The sequence below is a fragment of the Manis javanica genome, chromosome X, assembly GCF_040802235.1.
Source record: "Manis javanica isolate MJ-LG chromosome X, MJ_LKY, whole genome shotgun sequence".
Lineage (NCBI taxonomy): Eukaryota > Metazoa > Chordata > Mammalia > Pholidota > Manidae > Manis > Manis javanica.
In genome coordinates this window covers 101,979,869-102,000,525 of record NC_133174.1, presented here as the reverse complement: position 1 = coordinate 102,000,525, position 20,657 = coordinate 101,979,869, and the positions used below count along the sequence as shown (strand labels likewise).

Below are 20,657 nucleotides of genomic sequence, written 5' to 3'. Positions count from 1 at the left end.
CAGTTTTCTTTCATCTGTCCCTTGGACCTGCCAGGCTCCTGCTGTGCACTGAGTATGCACACTGGCCTCTCTGAGCTATTCCATGGAAAAACCAGATGGGAAATCTGGGTCTGAGTTACTTAGTGGCAGAATTTGCAGGACATTTCCCATATTGTTCTCAGGGCCAAGCATTTCCTGGCCTTAATCCTGTGAGAGTGCTACACACCAACCTGTGAGGTATGTAAAGTGGCCAATACCACAGGGGTGGGTAGGAAGGTGACAGAACAGAGAAACACCAGCTCATTGATGTTTGTCATTTTTATTTGCAATACTTTAGGTCCAAGTTTCAAACTGCAATATTTTTACACTCAAGACACAGTCATGCACAATCCATATTTCAATTTTCTATCGCTTCAACCACAATTTAAAGTAACAAATTTGGAAACAAAAGTCCTCAAAAAGATCAGATGCTGAGGTCAGAAGGATGGAACCATACCATCAGCAGTTCTACAAAAGAAATAACTTACTGGAAAAGAAAACAAACAAAAAGACCATAAACACCTTTAATCCAAAGTTACAGGAGAATTCACTACACATGGGTTTACAGATAACACATTTTAACAAAAGTAATGCATGGCCAAATGGGATACAATTGTGATAAACAATGAAAATGTAGATCCTCCTCAGCTTGTTTTGTCTGGATACCATGAATATAATCCCAGTGGACATCAGTGCTCTGTGATCTGGCTCCTCCTGGCTGATGCACTGAGATTTAAAATTCAACCCACTAAATGGTTACAGGATTCTGGAAAAGGTCTTACCATCACTAAGAATATGGTGTATGCGGGTCCATAAAGCACACCACATACAAGCACACACACTCAACTCAAACTTTGCACTCAGGGCTGGTTGGCACTCTGATGTAGGCAGGACATTGGGACTAAGTGAATTTCAGTTTACCTTCCCTCTAGCAGCGTACTCTTGGGGAGCTGCCATCCAATATGCTCTCTCTGGTTCCCAACAAGTAGATATGTCAACACACCTTAATGGTGTTAGCATGTAATCCCTTTTAATTTGTCACTCTGCATGGGTTCTGACATCTGGTGCCATTTATGTAGCGAGCCATAAAGCCCGGCACTGCACCACAGGAAAGGAGAGGCCCAAGTATACTTCTATCCTAGCAAGTGTGATAGTGTATTTGCGTTCCAGTCGCAAATACTGGCCACAGCTTAACGAAAACCAGACTTTACATACCGAGCGCATGGAAAATGAAAACTGGGAACACTCCGAATAGAGACACAAAAACAAGAGCAAAAAAAACCACTGTGAAGGAATTGGAAGGCTGCCACAAGTTTTATCAACATTCCCGAGAGTTATTAGAGCTTCACCTATAGTCCTATTGCTTAGCGCAACATAAGAAACCCAGGCTTAAGCACGTAGTATTTGCCTCACTTTAGCAGGCTGAATTTGCAAGGCAGCCTCTAGTGCCACTGAAGGTACAGCTTATGGAAAGCCCCTGGGGGCTCACCTCGTCCCATACCCCCGTTTTACAGATGAGAAAACAGCCATGAAAAGGTTACGTAACTTGCACCAAGTCACACAGTAAGTTAGTAATGGAGCCTGTATTACAATCCAGGTCTCCTTACTCCTACGCTAGTACTCCTTCCACTACGTCTGACTGGTTCTCTATAATTGCTGTTGGTTTCCTGTTTGGTACTAAATCAGGTGAACATGGTACCTGCCTTACTGTTGGTTATTATGGGATAGCACTCACCTCATGGCAGCTTCCAAAGGAGACTCAGATGGCACAAACCAGTTTTCATAAGTTAATCTTGCACATTTGACTGTATTACATGGCAGTAACTACTACTTGCATTACAGTATAACTTGTACATAGAAGTGTGCACATGGCGGTAATATCTCAGTTCCCGCTTGTAGATTCAGTTGGATATTGTTTAATATTAAACAGACATTCCCAAAGCATGAGGAGTTGGGTTACATTCGTTTGTTCTTAAAGGAGTGTGGGATCAGAAAAGGAGTGAAAAAATTAAAGCTAATCAACAGAAAGATTATATCAGAAACAAATCTCTCATGAAAACTTCTTTCTTAGAAAAAATATTTCCATTATTTCCAAGGTCCCATTTATTTCCTTCCCAATGCACATGCAAATATATGTTCAGAATTGTGTGTTAAGTTCACTCAAAATCCCAGGCCTATGAGACTGTCAATTTACAAATGCTGAATTTCAGTTCTCTTGCTCAGAAACCAGGAGAAGCTTGCATCACCAGTCATGCCTTTCTTTAACCAAATATTAACTGCAAGTAGCTCAGAAAAGGACCATGAGATTCAACCAGGGGATGGCAAGGTTAAGACTCCCATAAGTGTTTTTACATTGAGAATAGCCAATAAAAAGCCTGTGGGTTCTCAAGATATAAGGTCTGCTCTCGGTGAGACTGAGTAACATCAGAGGCCACTACCTCATTATAAAAGTCTTCTCCTCAAATTTCTTTGGTGAGTTAGAAGGAACTGCCTGTGTTTTGGTAGGTGTCTCCCTTTTTCTCTTTAAAAATGACAGTAGTTACTGCATACAAACTATCATCAGGCAATACAGGAAGCACGTGGAAGGCATCTCAAGCCACAGCTGCCAGGACTGTGACTGAATGCCAACAGGCAAAAGCAGATCTCAATATTTGTCTTAATATTTTCATAGTGAGCTTCTAATTGCAGGGCATAACTCCTACTGAAATCGATGGGACTTGCCCTACCGGTCACTGAAAGAAGAATCCTACCTGAATATCATATCCTGTTGGACAAGGAAATGGTGGGAGCTGGGAATTTTATCTGTGTATTCTTCCAAAATTCAACTTGAAAATCTGCTAAAATGACCCAGAAAAGTGATACCTGAAACAGATGTTATCAAGGAGGCTAGTCAAATGTCACCCTTCCAACCTAGATTAACCCAAGCAGAAACCTTGATGCCAAAGCCAAGTGGAGGGCAGCCAGTTTTAAAGCAGAAGGATGTGTTTGGATTGTAATAGTGACGTCTCCCTAGCTTTAACTTATAGATAATAGTCCCCTAAGAAAGCACATGCCGTACCCAAGCCTGTGCCAACCTCAGCACCCAGGCAAATATAGAGCCTATGGAATAACTGTAACTAGCAAGTATCTGTGCCCTGCATGCTCTGGGCTCTGGCCAGACAGTGTCTGCTTCTGGCATCTTTTCTAGGTTCCTATAGTCCCCTTTCTGATGTTTATTCATTACAAAGCAATACTGTAACAAAATTGAAGAAAATTTTTAAAGCAAAAAAGAATTTCACATAATCCCACCACCCTAACACACTGATTTCAATTATCTGTGTTTCCAGTCTTTGTACATATGCACACTTCTTTTACATGGTTGTAATCCCTGTTTATGTTATTTATAAGTGATTTTATAGATGCTCTCTGAGAACTGGCAGCCTCATTAGAAATGAACAACCCATTGAGCAAAGGAATATAATTATTTACATGATCTTTGAGCTGAGAAATATCCTTTATAAACAAACATCTCAAACTATCAAAACAACTATACAGACAACAGGAAGCAATTTCATATTTCTTTTTCCCTTAGCAATGGAATGTGCTTCACAGGGGAGAGATAGACGTGGGGATCAAGTGGTTAAACTCAAACACTAGGGTGCAATTCACAAGCCTGAAAGAAATCTGAATAACACAGTTAAAGAATAAATACTTGAGTTAAGTCTTCTTACGTGACTTGGCCATCCAGTAGCCAAAATGGAACATGGACACACAAATATTTACAATGACACATAGACAAGATCAGCAAGAACGAAGTCATTACCCATCATGGTGACTGATTTGAGGGGATTATGTCACCCAAAAATCCTCATGGGATTATGACAACGCACCGGATCCTCACTACAACATTAATGTTCTTTTCTTTCTTAAATAAATAATCTCTACTGTGCTTCTCACCCTTCCCTGACTTTCTCATGGCCCTCTCCCTATCTCAGGACGTTTTAGAATCAACATTCGACTATGTGCCCCCATTATCTCAGGGCACACTAACAACTTTAAAGATCTGGGTAGACTCACCTGTGTCAAGATGGGCTTAAAAAAAATCCAGGGAAAGGGAATAAACTATTAACCATCTGGAGTCCAAGCTGCTCAAGTGTACCCAATGTGAATCATTTAGCATCATTTTGGCAGAAGGAACAGCCTCTCTCTAATACTTCTTAGAAATATACATAACTCTCTAACATGGGTAAGGGTCTTTAGAAGCTGTTCTCTTTTAAAAATTTACACAGATATAAATTTTTAAGAGTAAAACCTACTGGGATATATGATCGTAAAATCTTGGTACAATGGGGTCTAGCCATTACCTGGCCCCTCATTGCTAATATGCTGAATGAAAGCATAAAAGAGCAGACATTTCTCTGCCTACAATGATCTAAAAGATCACTGCTCCAGGGCTCCTCCCACCAGAAAACAAAACCAAACCAAAGGCCTTCATGAAATATAAGGGATGCTAACTGACAACTAGAGTTTCCCAACCAGGTTTGGGGCTTTCTCCACTGGCATGGCATAGTTAGCAATGTAGTAAATTCTATTCGTATTCCAGGTATTATTTTATTGAATTCCCTGGCACTATGAATGGAAAATTTTTAAAAATACTTAATTTAAGTGAAATAAAAATTAAGGCCCCTTTCTCTCATCAGAGCAGTGTGGCATTAAAAATTTCAGGCCCAGCCAACTTTTTGCAAAGTATAACATAGCATGCTTCAAATTAATATTACCATTTGATTTTCTTTTCACATTTGTTGTTTCCCACTGTGGACATTTTGGGGGAGAGGGCCAAGCTCCTCCCAAACTTAATAGTCAAAGAAAACAAAAGGAACCTAGGAAATCCACGAGTAGTGTCATCTCCTAAACATAAAAATGTACACTATGTGATTAGCAGAAACTCTCTAAAAAAGTGCTTTCATTTTAAGGAATTGATGGATGGTTAGATGGATAGATGTACCTCGGCAGAGAAGGAGCGAGGCCCATGTCACTGATCTCTTTCTCCCTCTTGCTGAGTGTAGATGTAGATAGGTTCTATTCAGATTCTTGATATACTACAAATCAAGACACCTATAGCACAAATTATTAGCTTTTCAAAGGCTTAGAGAAACAATTTTGCAGAATTTATAAAACTGACAATACACTTGAAAGAGAAGCATACCCTTTTCTACACAGACACCCTCCAGATATTTTTCTTCTCTCAGAAGACTCAGGAAGAGCCAACTGTTGAATTTTAAAGGACTAGACACATGGTGAAATAGTAGTCAAATCTTCACATTTTCTCCAAGCCCCAAAAGGAATTCAGTTGGATTGATTCTTCTTAGGTTATGTAATTGCAAACCCTACTTATTTTCACTGGAGAACTTATGGATTTTTATGAACATGTCTTTGAAATTCAAAGCCCAAATGACTAACTATGAACACACCATATCTTAAACAGAAATTGGTGATACTTAGGGAAAATGGAAACAAGTACTTAAAGTGGAATGTTGATTGGAATTAGTTTTCACTGACTTCCCATTTCTTATAGAGTTGAATGCTTACAATATCTCTACTCTCCAGATCTTTTTCTAATTTCTAGAATGTTATGCTGTCAAAGGAAATAATTTCTATTATGAGCAAATGTTGCCTAATGGGTCTATTTCCTCCTGATGTGCCTATTTCACAATGCATATGTTCTACAATCACAAGAGGGGATTACATTAGTTATCTCTATCTTTGTGTACTTTCTGCCCAACAAGGATTTCAGTATTGCACACATTTGTTTTCCTTTTGGCTCTTAGAGAAAGTCCCATCTTTGTTTAAGTATGGTTTCTCCAAAAGGACTTCCTAGGTTCAGGACCTGGACTCACCCATCAAGGGTGCGAGTCTGGGTGTGTCCTTTTCCAGGCATCATGATGAACAAGCTGGTCTATATAAATGATAAATCAACTACCTCTTAAGCCTCACTGTGACAGGGTTTCACCATTTGAGCTGTATTAAGAATGACAGTTTTCAAAAGCCCTTCCTGAACATACGTATTCCTCTCTGCTTTTAGAAAATGTCTTAAAAGGACCTTTTCCAAGATAAATGCAGGAAAATGGGTACACAAACCAAGCCACCACTATAGAGGAAGAATAAAAAATTGCAACTCTATTAGGGCATGGACTTCCACATGTTCACACAGTACTTGCTCTGGGTGTTTTTTTGTTTTGTTTTGTTTTGTTGTGTTGTGTTTTTTATTTTTTTTTGTTTCGTTTTTAGGTGTTTTTTTTTTGCTTTCTTTTTAAAAAAACTTTTGACATCTTTTTACTGGACATCTAATGACAATGCAAGTGAAAAACATCACATTGGGTAAGGAGTTTTGAAGATGGTTCAAATGCAAGAGGGACTACTCTAACTTAAAAACAAACACAACACTATGAAGAGGGAGTGTGCATCTTTGAGAAACCTTTTTTCTTCAAAGTGAATGCACAAAATGAGGGGATTCACTACTGGCTCTTTCGCTTCACGGTGGAAGTGACCACTTTACGGCCACTTCGACATTGCTGCCCTGGTTTGGGCGGCGATTCAGGCTTACAAATAAATTACATAATCTGAGGGAGTAGGAAAAAGGCTTATAAGAAGTTTCTATTCATTTGAAAGTTAAAGAACCCCCACCCCATTTGACTGTCTTTTCTTCCATCTTTCCTGCAGCAGAGTTTTATTTCAGTCTTACTCAGGAGGGAGATGGTGTGGGCTAAGGCTTGCTGTCCTAGCGGCTGCTGTTCTTAATTGCTTCCTTTGCAGCGATAATCAGAGGAGTCAGGCTGGAGAGAGGCTTGGCTAATTTTAAAAATGGATGCTGCAAAAGGAAAAAAAAAGAATTACTGGAATCCTTTCCTCTAACAAGTATATTACTTTACATTTTCAAGCAGCCCTTTTCTCATTAAAATGTATTTTGAGCATGCAATTCAACATTTTATTAAAAATAGTGCCAGCTTTTGTCCTTCAGATGTTTTTGTCCTTCAGTGTCATGGAATCCTCTGGAAGCTAACTGGCAGAGCTAGACACTCAGAGGAGGGGTCCTGTAAAATCCCATTGTGTTTGTGACAGTTGACTTTCTGATGTTCTTCAACTGATGAATTTATCAGGAGCAGCTCTTAGGCTTTGAAAACTCTCTTTGGTTGACCTTGACCCTGAAATTATGGCTTCTTAACTGCTAAACCCAGTAGCTGTGACTCCACCATTTTTCTTCTGGCCAATCTGCAGTACTTAATATGAATGAATATCACTTCCCTCTTTGAAATGTTTTCCTCCTTTGGGGCCTGTGACATTCTACTGTCTGGGTTTTCTCCCATGTGCCTGTTCACTGACTATTCCATCTTCTTTCCTAGTTTCACTGCTTCCTCCCATCTCCAACATACCAGAACATGGCTCTCATCATCTCTTTTTCTGATTTAATTTGAGAGCTCATTTTCTTTCATGGTTTTGACCTCTCATCAGCTTTATTAGGGATGACTCACAAATCTCTGTTGTGTGAGCTGAGGTCTTTCCTGAATTCTGGTCCTATCTCTCCAATTGCCTGCTGGATATTTCCTTTTGAATGTCCTTCTGTCACCTTGAATTAAATGTTTAAGTATACGTTAAAGTCTCCCGAACAGGCTACTCTTGCAGGATGTCAGTTAAAGGGGCTTTGGAGTCAGAGCACCTGGATTTAGTCCGCTCCTCTGCTTATCACAATGGCTAAATGAGGTAAGGTAAGGACAGTTCCTCTGAAGCTACAGAGAGGTGAAGAAATGTTAACCATTGTATTATCCTCTAGGACTTTGGCTTTTACTGAATGTTATCATTGGTTTGATATTCTGAAGTCATCTTTTTCTTCCTCTCCCTTATGTTCTACAATCAGCTACCAAGTCCTTTCTTCTTAATGTCTCTTACAATTATGTCTCACCTTCCCTCATCCAGTCTTTTAGTCAACTTAATCCTGAACTGTAAGAATAACTCCCCCTTGATCTTTCAGCCTTCATTTTTTCCCACTTCTAATTTGTACTGCAAAACACCAGATTAATCTCCCTAAACAAAGCTTTCGGCATGCGTGTCCCTCCAATGTCTTCAGTGTTTCCCACTGCTTACAGCCCCAACTCTTCACCCTGGTGTTCAAGGCCCTCCACAGCTCTGTCTCCTGTAGCTTCCACACTTAAACTCCTTATTTTGACTCTTTGCTTCAGCTATTTTACTTTCTGTTTTCTGTTCCCTTCAACCTTGCCCACATGCCTTTGGTCACATTATAACCTGTCCATCTGAAATCCCCTCTCCCCTTTTCCTCAACATATCTGAAGCTAATCTGTCCTACAGGGCCCAGCAGAACTCCTTCCTGTTCACATTTTTTGATCACCTATAGCCTACAGAATATTTCTCTAATCGACCATGGTGTTTACTGTTTAAACAGCCACTGCGTTTGATTGAGTCTCTAAACAACTTTTCATTATTTTTTCACATACCCAAGGAAATTGTGAACTTCTGAAGTGAAGGAATCCTGCTTTTAAGAGGTTTATATCATCATTGCACTTAAGCTTTGCAAACAGAAGTTGATCAATAAATACCAACTGATGGACAGAGAACTGATTTAGGCCATACAGAAAGGCCCAGGAATACTCAAGACCTGTGTCTTTTCTCAAGCCTTCTAATAGTGTGAATGTCCTGCATCTCTCTCCTTTCTAACCTCTAAAAGGGCAGTGATAGGCTAGAGTCAGAGAAGGAAGATATAGCGACTTAAGGCGATACAAAGGTTATAACTATCATGTGTAAAATGAAAAGATGCAACAAACTGTTCAATTTAGACACAAAATGTAGTCTTACATCACTTGTCTGACTGATTCAGATAAAAGTACTATTGGTGAAGAAACTAACTAGATACGTGATTCAATTATCTATGTAACCACATAGCTACATTAACAGAACCTGTATCTTCCCTTACCCTTGGGATGTGTATGTGGGGTGGCAGCAGGGGTGAGAAGATGTGGAAGTGGAGCACTCAAAAGTTCAAGTTTTTCATTTGTAATCTGAGACTAGACTAACTAGAGGACTAATAAAGGGCCATCCCAGATTTGATATTTTAGGGCCCTATGACAGCCTGTGAAATGCTCATAGGTAGCAGAAAAGATGTAGTCTCCTCAATTCCTCCAAATCAGTTTATTTATCCCAGATGTGGTTTGGGTTGAGGGTGGGGGCAGGAATTTTTGGCCTGGGTGTGGCTCTGTCTCTGGATGAAGTTCAGGAGCAACAAGAACAGATTTTTTTTTCTTTTTGGTTTAGAATAGAATGGATCTGTGGTTAACACTCCATATAACCAATTGTTGTACATTTTATTTAACTAGAAGAAGTGTTCAAAGCCACAGAACAAGCATTCACTGTTCCTGGGTGTTACAGGGTTTGGTATGTGTTCCAAAGGAACAGTCTCCCATGGTGGAGCTGTATGTGTGATCCTGGGCATGTGTGGCTTTAACAATAAAAATACATCTTTCCCTCTAAATTGGTTGGTGCATTTGTGTGGTGGAAAGTCAAATAATCCAGGGCTCAGATCCCAGTTCTGCCAATCAGTAGCTCTGTGAGCCTCAGTTTCTATATCTGTAATATGAGCTAATAACACCTACCCTAGACTTGTTCAAGATTAAATGAGATAGTGTGTGTAAAGAATTTGGCACAGAATAGGTACTCATTGTCATCATATATACTAATCCCTGAGAGCCATGAAAAGGACAAATGGTTACAGAGGCACTCACCACTGGATGGTACTCACCCAGGCAAGCAGTTGCCTGCCATTTGGCATCACAAGCAAAGGGGCTTTGACCAGTAAAGCATTAGAGTAGCAAATGCCATGGAAATAATTGCATAGTTATGTAGAGAATTACCTCCGGCCAAGAGCACCTGCATACAACATCCAGGGGCACAAGTAAAGTTTAGAACAGAACAGCAACACCAGAGGCTCACAGTTTTTTTTTCCTTGCAAAATAAGACTCCAGGAAGAACAAAAGAGATTTACAGATTTAACCGCCAACTTCTCAGAAGCAAGGCAACATGCCAATCAATCATGGTTTAGATACATGCCTCTACTTATGTGCCTGTGGCCTAAAATTAAATGGTTATAGCCTAACTCTAACTAGACATCTCTTGACAGAGCTCTCTTACTATAACACACTGAGATGGAAGAGCTCAGTATAATGACTCTTTCTTTGTAATTGTCCTATTTTGTTTTCACCTGCAAGAGCTCCTTGGCAGATCCTCGCCTATCCACATCCATCTCAAGACAGCGATTTAAAAAGTCACGGAATACAGCCGACAGTCTCTCAGGATTCTGGAGCTCTGGGGTTCCATTAGTGGCTATCAGATATAATGCCTGCAGAAAACAGAAAGAAATCCATTCAGCACATACACATTAGGATCATGAGTTCACACAGAAGGTACAAATCCAGTTTCTCCTCTCCTAGTTTATCCTCTGGGTCTTAAAAATTCCATTTTAGAGAATGACACTTGAAGTATATTCCAAAGTTATTACAACATTTAGAAATGATTACCTGTGGCAGTAACTGAGGTGATAGTGAAGTACCCCACCCCCCAAATTTGGAAATAAAGTTACAAGGTTGTCCTCTGAGAGTTAAGCCAGTAAAAATCCATGCATGATGAATGTGTGATGAACCACTTAGCATACTAAGCCAAGGAATTGCCTGTGAATCTGTGGCTGTAAAGATTTGAGGAATATGCATATATCCAATCCTTTTGAACTGAGTAGAACCTTCAGAAGGCACAGTTGCAAAGGTGATTGTAATTTACTAAGTGTTTGTCTTTATTGAAGAATATCAGTGAGAATGTCAGGGATGAGCAGAGCATGCTATAGAATTAGAGAACCAAAAATACAGTGAAGCTCAAAAAACCAGAAGTTGGCAGTGCCTGATGAGAGTGAACCTGTGAGGACCCAGAACTCAAGTACTTTTGTCCTGTGGCAGATGTAGCCTCAGAGATTTTTTTTTTTAGAAAGCAATATTTCTTTTTATTAAAGTATCATTGATATACAATCTTATAATGGTTTCACATAAACAACACTGTCATTTCATCATTCACCCATATTATCAAGTCCTCCCCCTCACCCCCCCTGCCATTGCAGTCACTATCACCTTAATATCCTATAGAGTTATTACTTGTCTTCTCCATGCTGTACTGCCTTCCCTGTGACCTACCTATATTGTGATTGAATTATACTGCCCCTTAGTCCCCTTCTCCCTCCCCACCCACACTCCCCAAACCCTCCCCTTTGGTAACCCCTAGTCCCTTCTCGGTGTCCGAGCATGCTTTTTTATTCCTTCAGTTTTGTTTTTTGGTATCATTAATCTACAATTACATGAGCAACATTATGGTTACTAGACTCCCCCCATCAGCAAGTCCCTACCACATACCCCATCAGAGTCACTGTCCATTAGCATAGTAAGATGGTATCAAATGACTACTTGCCTTCTCTGTGTTGTACAGCCCTCCCTGTGCCCCCCACCCCACATTATGTGTACTAATCGTAATGCCCCATTTTCACCCTTGTTCCCTCCTTTCCCACCCATCCTCCCCAGTCCCTTTGCCCTTGGTAACTGTTAGTCCATTCTTGGGTTCTGTGAATCTGCTGCTGTTTTGTTCCTTCAGTTCTTTTCTTTGTTCTTATAATCCACAGATGAGTGAAATCATTTGACACTTGTCTTTTTCTGCCTGGCTTATTTCACTGAGCATAATACCCTATAACTCCATCCATGTTGTTGCAAATGGTAGGAATTGTTTTCTTCTTATGGCTGAATAATATTCCATTGTGTATATGCACCACATCTTCTTTATCCATTCATTTACTGTAACCTAAGCAACACTTAGGTTGCTTCCAATTCTTGGCTATTGTAAATAGTGCTGCGATAAACATAGGGGTGCATCTGTCATTTTCAAATTGGGTTCCTGCATTCTTAGGGTAAATTCCTAGGATTGGAATTTCTGGGTCAAACGGTATTTCTATTTTTACTTTTTTGAGGAACCTCCATACTGCTTTCCACAATGGTTGAACTAATTTATATTCCCAACAGCAGTGTAGGAGGGTTCCCCTTTATCCACATCCTCACCAACATTTGTTGTTGCTTGTCTTTTGGATGGTGGCAATCCTTACTGGTGTAAGGTGATATCTCACTGTGGCTTTAATTTGCATTTCTCTGATGATTAGTGAAGTGGAGCATCTTTTCATGTGTCTTTTGGCCATCTGAATTTCTTCTTTGGAGAAATGTTTGTTCAGATCCTCTGCCCATTTTTTTGGTATCATTAATCTACAATTACAGGAGTGACATTATGGGTACTAGACTCCTCCCATCACCAAGTCCCCCCCACATACCCCATTACAGTCACTGTCCATCAGCATAGTAACATGCTATAGAATCACTACTTGTCTTCTCTGTGTTGTACAACCCTCCCTGTTTCCCTTCCACCTACATTATGTCTGCTAATAGTAATGCCCCCCTTTTTTTGTTCCCCTTATCCCTCCCTTCCCACCCATCCTCCCCAGTCCCTTTCCCTTTGGTAACCCGTTAGTCCATTCTTGGGTTCTGTGAGTCGGCTGCTGTTTTGTTCCTTTAGTTTTTTCCTTTGTTGCTATACTCCACAGATGAATGAAATCATTTCATACTTGTCTTTTTCCACCTGGCTTATTTCACTGAGCATAATACCCTTTAGCTCCATCCATATTATTGCAAATGGTAGGATTTGTTTTCTTCTTATGGCTGAATAATATTCCATTGTGTATATGTACCACATCTTCTATATCCATTCATCTCCTGATGGACACTTAGGTTGCTTCCATTTCTTGGCTATTGTAAATAGTGCTGCGATAAACATAGGGGTGCATCTGTCTTTTTCAAACTGGGCTGCTGCATTCTTAGGGTAAATTCCTCAGAGTGGAATTCCTGGGTCAAATGGTATTTCTATTTTGAGCTTTTTGAGGAACCTCCATACTGCTTTCCACAATGGTTGAACTAATTTACATTCCCACCAGCAGTGTAGGAGGGTTCCCCTTTCTCCACAACCTAGCCAACGTTTGTTGTTGTTTGTCTTTTGGATGGTGGCCATCCTTACTGGTATGAGGTGATAACTCATTGTGGTTTTAATTTGCACTTCTCTGATGATTAGTGATGTGGAACATCTTTTTATGTTTCTGTTGGCCATTTAAATTTCTTCTTTGGAGAAGTGTCTGTTCAGATACTGTACCCATTTTTTAATTGCATTATTTACTTTTTGTTTGTTCAGGTGCATGAGCTCTTTATATATTTTGGATGTCAACCCTTTATTGGATATGCCATTTATTAATATATTCATAATATATTCATAATACATGAATATATTCATAATAGGAGGCCTTTTTCTTCTATTGGTGGTGTCTTTGCTGTACAGAAGCTTTTCAGCTTGATATAGTCCCACTTGTTCATTTTTGCTTTTGTTTCCCTTGCCCAGGGAGATATGTTCATGAAGAAGTTGTTCAGGTTTATGTCCAAGAGATTTTTGCCTATGTTTTTTTCTAAGAGTTTTATGGTTTCATGACTTATATTCAGGTCTTTGATCCATTTCAAATTTACTTTTGTGTATGGGGTTAGACAATGATCCAGTTTCATTCTCTTGCATCCAGCTATGCAGTTTTGCCAGCACCAGCTGTTAAAGAGGCTATCGCTTCCCCATTGTATGTCCATGGCTCATTTATCCTATATTAATTGACCATATATGTTTCTGTTAATATCTGGACTCTCTATTCTGTTCCACTGGTCTGTGGCTCTGTTCTTGTGCCAGTACCAAATTGTCTTGATTACTGTGGCTTTGTAGTAGAGCTTGAAGTTGGGGAGTGAGATACCCCCTCTTTATTCTTCCTTCTCAGGATTGCTTTGGCTATTCAGGGTCCTTTGTGGTTCCATATGAATTTTAGAACTATTTGTTCCAGTTTACTGAAGAATGAAATGTCATTGGTATTTTTATAGGGATTGCATTGAATCTATAGATTGCTTTAGGCAAGATGACCATTTTGGCAATATTAATTCTTCCTATCCATGAGCACAGGATGAATTTCCATTTGTTGATGTGGTGTCCTCTTTAATTTCTCTTAGGAATGTCTTGTAGTTTTCAGCATATAGGTCTTTGACTTCCTTGGTTAGTTTTATTCCTAGGTATTTTATTCTTTTTTTTTTTTTTTAAGATAATAGGTTCAAGTCCTACTTTTTTTTTGAGAGGGCATCTCTCTTATTTATTGATCGAATGGTTGTTAACAACAATAAAATTCTGTATAGGGGGGGTCAATGCTCAATGCACAATCATTAATCCATCTCAAGCCTAATTCTCGTCAGTCTCCAATCTTCTGAAGCATAACGAACAAGTTCTTACATGGTGAATGCATTCTTACATAGTGAATAAGTTCTTACATGGTGAACAGTACAAGGGCATTCATCACAGAAACTTTCGGTTTTGATCACGCATTATGAACTATAAACAATCAGGTCAAATATGAATATTCGTTTGATTTTTATACTTGATTTATATGTGGATCCCACATTTCTCCCTTTATTATTATTATTATTTTTATTTTTAATAAAATGCTGAAGTGGAAGGTAGATGCGAGATAAAGTTAGAAAACATAGTTTAGTGTTGTAAGAGAGCAATTGTAGATGATCAGGTGTGTGCCTGTAGACTATGTGTTAATCCAAGCTAGACAAGGGCAATAAAACATCCACGGATGCAGAAGCTTTCTCTCAAAACAGGGGAGGGGGGGTGAGGTTCTAAGCTTCACCACTGTTGTTCCCCGATTTCTCACCTGATGGCCCCCCTGTGACTGTGCCTGTCTTAGGTTGTTCCTCCCTTGAGGAATCTTACCCGTCTCTGGCTAACCAGTCATCTTCCGGGGCCATACAGGGAAATGTAAAGTTGGTAAGTGAGAGAGAAGCCATATTGTTTGAAAAGGTTAGCTTTTTACTTCTTTGCAGATTTATGCCCTGTGGCTTCTATGCCCAGCACTTGTCTCGAGGTATCTTTACCACCTGGAGGAATTATGATACTTGGTAAATTTGATATGAGGCACGAATTCTATTTAAGGGTTGTAATTAGGAAGGAAGAAGAAAAGCTGTAGAGGTAGCATATGGAAGAAAACATGGGAGGATTGATTATTTCTTTGACATATCTTCTTGTAGAGTACCTTAAGCATGTATAGGTTTTAAACTACTAACTTGCGCACACATATTAACATAATAGGAATACGGTAACATAAACAAAGCAAATCAATACTCACCAGCCATCTCCAGTGAAGCCAAGAAAACCATTTAGGCACCCTAGACATTTGTGAAAATTTGTCTGTGATATGATGGATATTGTCCAACTGTACTTGAACAGTCTGAGAGAAATCAGACAAATTAAAGCAACCCATTTCTGGGATCTGTTCACATCCCATATGTTCTTTTAACCATAGATAGTCTATAGTCGTAAGATTTTGGAGTGCTACAACTTGCACCCCTCCCAACTCCTGGTTGAGTTCCAACAGTACAGATCCGGTCAAATTCGTTGTCTCACTGTATGCACATGCCAGCCTAGACATCTCCCTCCTCATTCCTATGGCAAGTCCAGGAAACGGTGGGGTGGACGCAACCACAACCGCAGCATCGCCCGGATCCCTGTGGAGGCTTTTTGATGATCATCCCCCAGCACACATCCTCCAGAGAGTGCTGATGCCGGAAGCTCCTCCTCATATCGTATCTTAGTTCATTTTCTGGGTAGCCAAGCTAGGCCTTGGTCTTCTGCATAGAAACAAACAGACCCTTTGCCCACACTTTGACATGCCCTCTATACCACTGTGTAGAACTCATTGGAGGTCAGCACACAGGAACTGCTTTTTTTTTTTAAGAGAAAGGCATATTATCAGAAAAGAGCACCTCCATAGCTGATCATCTGACACCCTTTAAGTGATCAACATTAAGGATATTTAAAGCATGTGTTAATCTTTGATTTACCAATAGTTTTATCCTATCAAGGAGTAATCCCCCTTTTCTTTCTTTCTTTCTTTTTTTTTAAATCTTTAATCTACACTTAGATGAAGAATACTATGTTTACTATGCTCTCCCCTATATCAGGTCCGCCCTAAAAACCACATTACGGTTACTGTCCATCAGCATAGCAAAATGTTGTAGAATCACTACTTGTCCTCTCTGTGTTGTATAGCCCTCCCTCCCCTTTCTCCCTCCCCCCCTTGCATGCTAGTCTTAATACCCCCCTTCTTCTTCCCTCCCTTATCCCTCCCTGCCCACCCATCCTCCCCAGTTCCTTTCCCTTTGGTACCTGTTAGTCCATTTTTGGGTTCTGTAATTCCACTGCTGTTTTGTTCCTTCAGTTTTTCCTTTGTTCTTGTACTCCTCAGATGAGTGAAATCATTTGGTATTTCTCTTTCACCGCTTGGCTTATTTCACTGAGCATAATACTCTCCAGCTCCATCCATGTTGCTGCAAATGGTAGGATTTTTCCGCTTCTTATGGCTGAGTAGTATTCCATTGTGTATATGTACCACATCTTCTTTATCCATTCATCTACCGATGGACATTTAGGTTGCTTCCAATTCTTGGCTATTGTAAATAGTGCTGTGATAAACATAGGGGTGCGTCTGTCTTTCTCAAACTTGATTGCTGCGTTCGTAGGGTAAATTCCTAGGAGTGGAATTCCTGGGTCAAATGGTAGGTCTGTTTTGAGCATTTTGATGAACCACCATACTGCTTTCCACAATGGTTGAACTAATTTACATTCCCACCAGCAGTGTAGGAGGGTTCCCCTTTCTCCACAGCCTCGACAACATTTGTTGTTTGTCTTTTGGATGGCAGCTATCCTTACTGGTGTGAGGTGATACCTCATTGTAGTTTTAATTTGCATTTCTCTTATAATTAGCAATGTGAAGCATCTTTTCATGTGTCTGTTGGCCATCTGTATTTCTTTTTTAGAGAACTGTCTGTTCAGCTCCTCTGCCCATTTTTTAATTGGGTTATTTGTTTTCTGTTTGTTGAGGCATGTGAGCTCTTTATATATTTTGGATGTCAAGCCTTTATCGGATCTGTCATTTATGAAAATATTCTCCCATAATGTAGGGTTCCTTTTTGTTATATTGATGGTGTCCTTTGCTGTACAGAAGCTTTTCAGCTTAATGTAGTCCCACTTGCTCATTTTTGCTGTTGTTTTCCTTGCCCGGGGAGATATGTTCAAGAAGAGGTCACTCATGTTTATGTCTAATAGGTTTTTGCCTATGTTTTTTTCCAAGAGTTTAATGGTTTCATGACTTACATTCAGGTCTTTGATCCATTTTGAGTTTACCTTTGTATATGGGGTGAGACAATGGTCCAGTTTCATTCTCCTACATGTAGCTGTCCAGTTTTGCCAGCACCATCTGTTGAAGAGACTGTCATTTCGCCATTGTATGTCCATGGCTCCTTTATCAAATATTAATTGACCATATATGTTTGGGTTAATTTCTGGAGTCTCTAATCTGTTCCACTGGTCTGTGGCTCTGTTCTTGTGCCAGTACCAGATTGTCTTGATTACTATGGCTTTGTAGTAGAGCTTGAAGTTGGGGAGTGAGATCCCCCCTACATTATTCTTCTTTTTCAGGATTGCTTTGGCTATTCGGGGTCTTTGGTGTTTCCATATGAATTTTTGAATTATTTGTTCCAATTCATTGAAGAATGTTGCTGGTAATTTGAGAGGGATTGCATCAAATCTGTATATTGCTTTGGGCAGGATGGCCATTTTGACGATATTAATTCTTCCTAGCCATGAGCATGGGATGAGTTTCCATTTATTAGTGTCCCCTTTAATTTCTCTTAAGAGTGACTTGTAGTTTTCAGAGTATAAGTCTTTCACTTCTTTGGTTAGGTTTATTCCTAGGTATTTTATTCTTTTTGATGCAATTGTGCATGGAATTGTTTTCCTGATTTCTCTTTCTGTTCACTCATCATTAGTATATAGGAAAGCAACAGATTTCTGTGTATTAATTTTGTATCCTGCAACTTTGCTGAATTCCGATATTAGTTCTAGTAGTTTTGGGGTGGAGTCTTTAGGGTTTTTTATGTACAGTATCATGTCATCTGCAAATAGTGACAGTTTAACTTACTTCTTCTTTACCAATCTGGATGCCTTGTATTTCTTTGTTTTGTCTGATTGCCATGGCTACACCTCCAGTACTATGTTGAATAACAGTAACAGTGAGGAGGGTGAGCATCCCTGTCTTGTTCCTGATATTAGGTGAAAAGCTTTCAGCTTCTTGCTGTTAAGTATGATGTTGGCTGTGGGTTTGTCATATATGGCCTTCATTATGTTGAGGTACTTGCCCTCTATATCCATTTTATTGAGATTCGTTTTTATACTTCTTTTTGTTGATGTGGTGGATGACGTTGATGGATTTTAGAATATTGTACCATCCTTGCATCCCTGAGATGAATCCCACTTGATCATGTCTATGATGATCCTTTTGATGTATTTTTGAATTCAGTTTGCTAATATTTTGTTGAATATTTTTTCATCTATCTTCATCAGGGATATTGGTCTGTAATTTGCTTTTTTGTGGTGTCTTTGCCTGGTTTTGGTATTAGAGTGATGTTGGCTTCATAGACTGAGTTTGGGAGTATTCCCTCTTCTTCTACTTTTTGGAAAACTTTAAGGAGGATGAGTATTAGGTCTTCACTAAATGCTTGTTAAATTCAGTGGTGAATCCATCTGGTCCAGGCTTTTGTTTTTGGGTAGTTTTTTGATTACCAATTCAATTTCGTTGCTGGTAATTGGTCTGTTTAGATTTTCTGTTTCTTCCTTGGTCAGCCTTGGAAGGTTGTATTTTTGTAGAGAATTGTCCATTTCTTCTAGGTTTTCCAGCTTGTTAGCATATAGATTTTCCTAGTATTCTCTAATAATTATTTGTATTTCTGCGGGGTCTGTCATGATTTTTCCTTTCTCATTTCTAATTATTTATGTGTGTGGATTCTCTATTTCTCTTAATAAGTCTCGCTAGGGGTTTATCTCTTTTGTTTATTTTCTCAAAGAACCAGCTCTTGTTTTCAGTGATTTTTCTCTATTGTTTTATTCTTCTCAATTTTATTTATTTCTTCTCTGATCTTTATTATGTCCCTCCTTTTTCTGACTTTGGGCCTCATTTGTTCTTCTGTTTCCAATTTCAATAATTGTGACTTTAGACTATTCATTTGGGATTGTTCTTCCTTCTTTAAATAGGCCTGGATTGCTTTATACTTTCCTCATAGAACTGCCTTTACTGTGTCCCACAGAAGTTGAGGATTTGTGCTGTTGTTGTCACTTGTCTCCATATATTGCTTGATCTGTTTTAATTTGGTCATTGATCCATTGATTATTTAGGAGCATGTTGTTAAGCCTCCACGTGTTTGTGAGCCTTTTTGTTTTCTTTGTACAATTTATTTCTAGTTTTATACCTTTGTGATCTGAGAAGTCGGTTGGTAGAATTTCAATCTTTTTGTATCTACTGAGGTTCTTTTTGGGGCCTAGTATGTGGTCTATTTTGGAAAATGTTCCATGCACACTTGAGAAGAATGTGTATCCTGTTACTTTTGGGTGTAGAGTTCTGTAGATGTCTGTTAGGTCCATCTGTTCTAGTGTGTTGTTCAGTGCCTCTCTGTCCTTGCTTATTTTCTGTCTGGTTGATCTGTCCTTTGGAGTGAGTAGTGTGTTTAAGTCTCCTAAAATGAAAGCATTGCATTTTGTTTCCTCCTTTAATTCTGTTAGTATTTGTTTCATATATGTGGGTACTCCTTTGTTGGGTGCATATATATTTATAATGGTTATATCCTCTTTTTGGACTTCCCCCTTTATCATTATGTAATGTCCCTCTTTATCTCTTGTTACGTTCTTTGTTTTGAAGTCTATTTTGTCTGATACAAGTACTGCAACACCCACTTTTTTTTCCCTACTGTTTGCATGAAGTATCTTTTATCATCCTTTCACTTTTAGTCTCTGTATGTCTTGGTTTGACGTGAGTCTCTTGTAAGCAGAATATAGATGGATCTTGCTTTTATATCCATTCTATTACTCTGTGTCTTTTGATTGGTGCATTCAGTCCATTTACATTTAGGGTAATTATCAAAAGATATGTACTTATTGCCATTGTAGGCTTTGGATTCATGGTTACCAAAGGTTCAAGGGTAGCTTCTTTACTATCTAACCATCTAACTTAACTCTCTTATTAAGCTACTATAAACACATTCTGATGATTCTTTCTTTCTCTCCCTTCTTATTCTTCCTCCTCCATTCTTTATATGTTAGGTGTTTTATTTTGTACTCTTTTGTGTTTCCTTTGACTGCTTTTGTGGATAGTTCATTTTAATTTTTTGCTGGATACAGTATTCTTGGTTCAAGGCCCTTCTTTTTCATTGCATTAAATATATCATGCCATTCTCTTCTGGCCTGTATTGTTTCTGTTGAGAAGTCTAATGATAGCCTGATGGGTTTTCCTTTGTAGGTAATCATTCTTCTCTCTGGTTGCCTTTAGTACTCTGTCCTGGTCTTTGATCTTTGTCATTTTAATGATTATACATCTTGGTGTTGTCCTCCTTGGGTCCCTT

General features: G+C 39.2%; 1 protein-coding gene across 14 annotated transcripts in view; it reads right to left on the bottom strand.

Moving 5' to 3' along the window:
• Positions 1 to 528: 528 nt before the first annotated feature.
• PAK3 (p21 (RAC1) activated kinase 3) overlaps positions 529 to 20,657 on the bottom strand; it is a 289,242-nt gene continuing 269,113 nt past the window's right edge. For 4 of the 14 annotated variants that reach the window (XM_073227402.1, XM_073227398.1, XM_073227401.1 and 1 more), the window contains 2 exons: positions 10,262 to 10,399; positions 9,433 to 9,930 (listed from right to left, as the gene is read on the bottom strand). In XM_073227402.1, the coding sequence (XP_073083503.1) occupies positions 9,832 to 9,930; positions 10,262 to 10,399 (237 nt within the window). In that variant the 3' untranslated portion in view covers positions 9,433 to 9,831. Of the gene's footprint in view, positions 6,866 to 9,426; positions 9,931 to 10,261; positions 10,400 to 20,657 lie in introns of those variants that run through there. The other 10 variants (XM_037004766.2, XM_037004762.2, XM_037004764.2 and 7 more) reach the window with 6 other exon arrangements.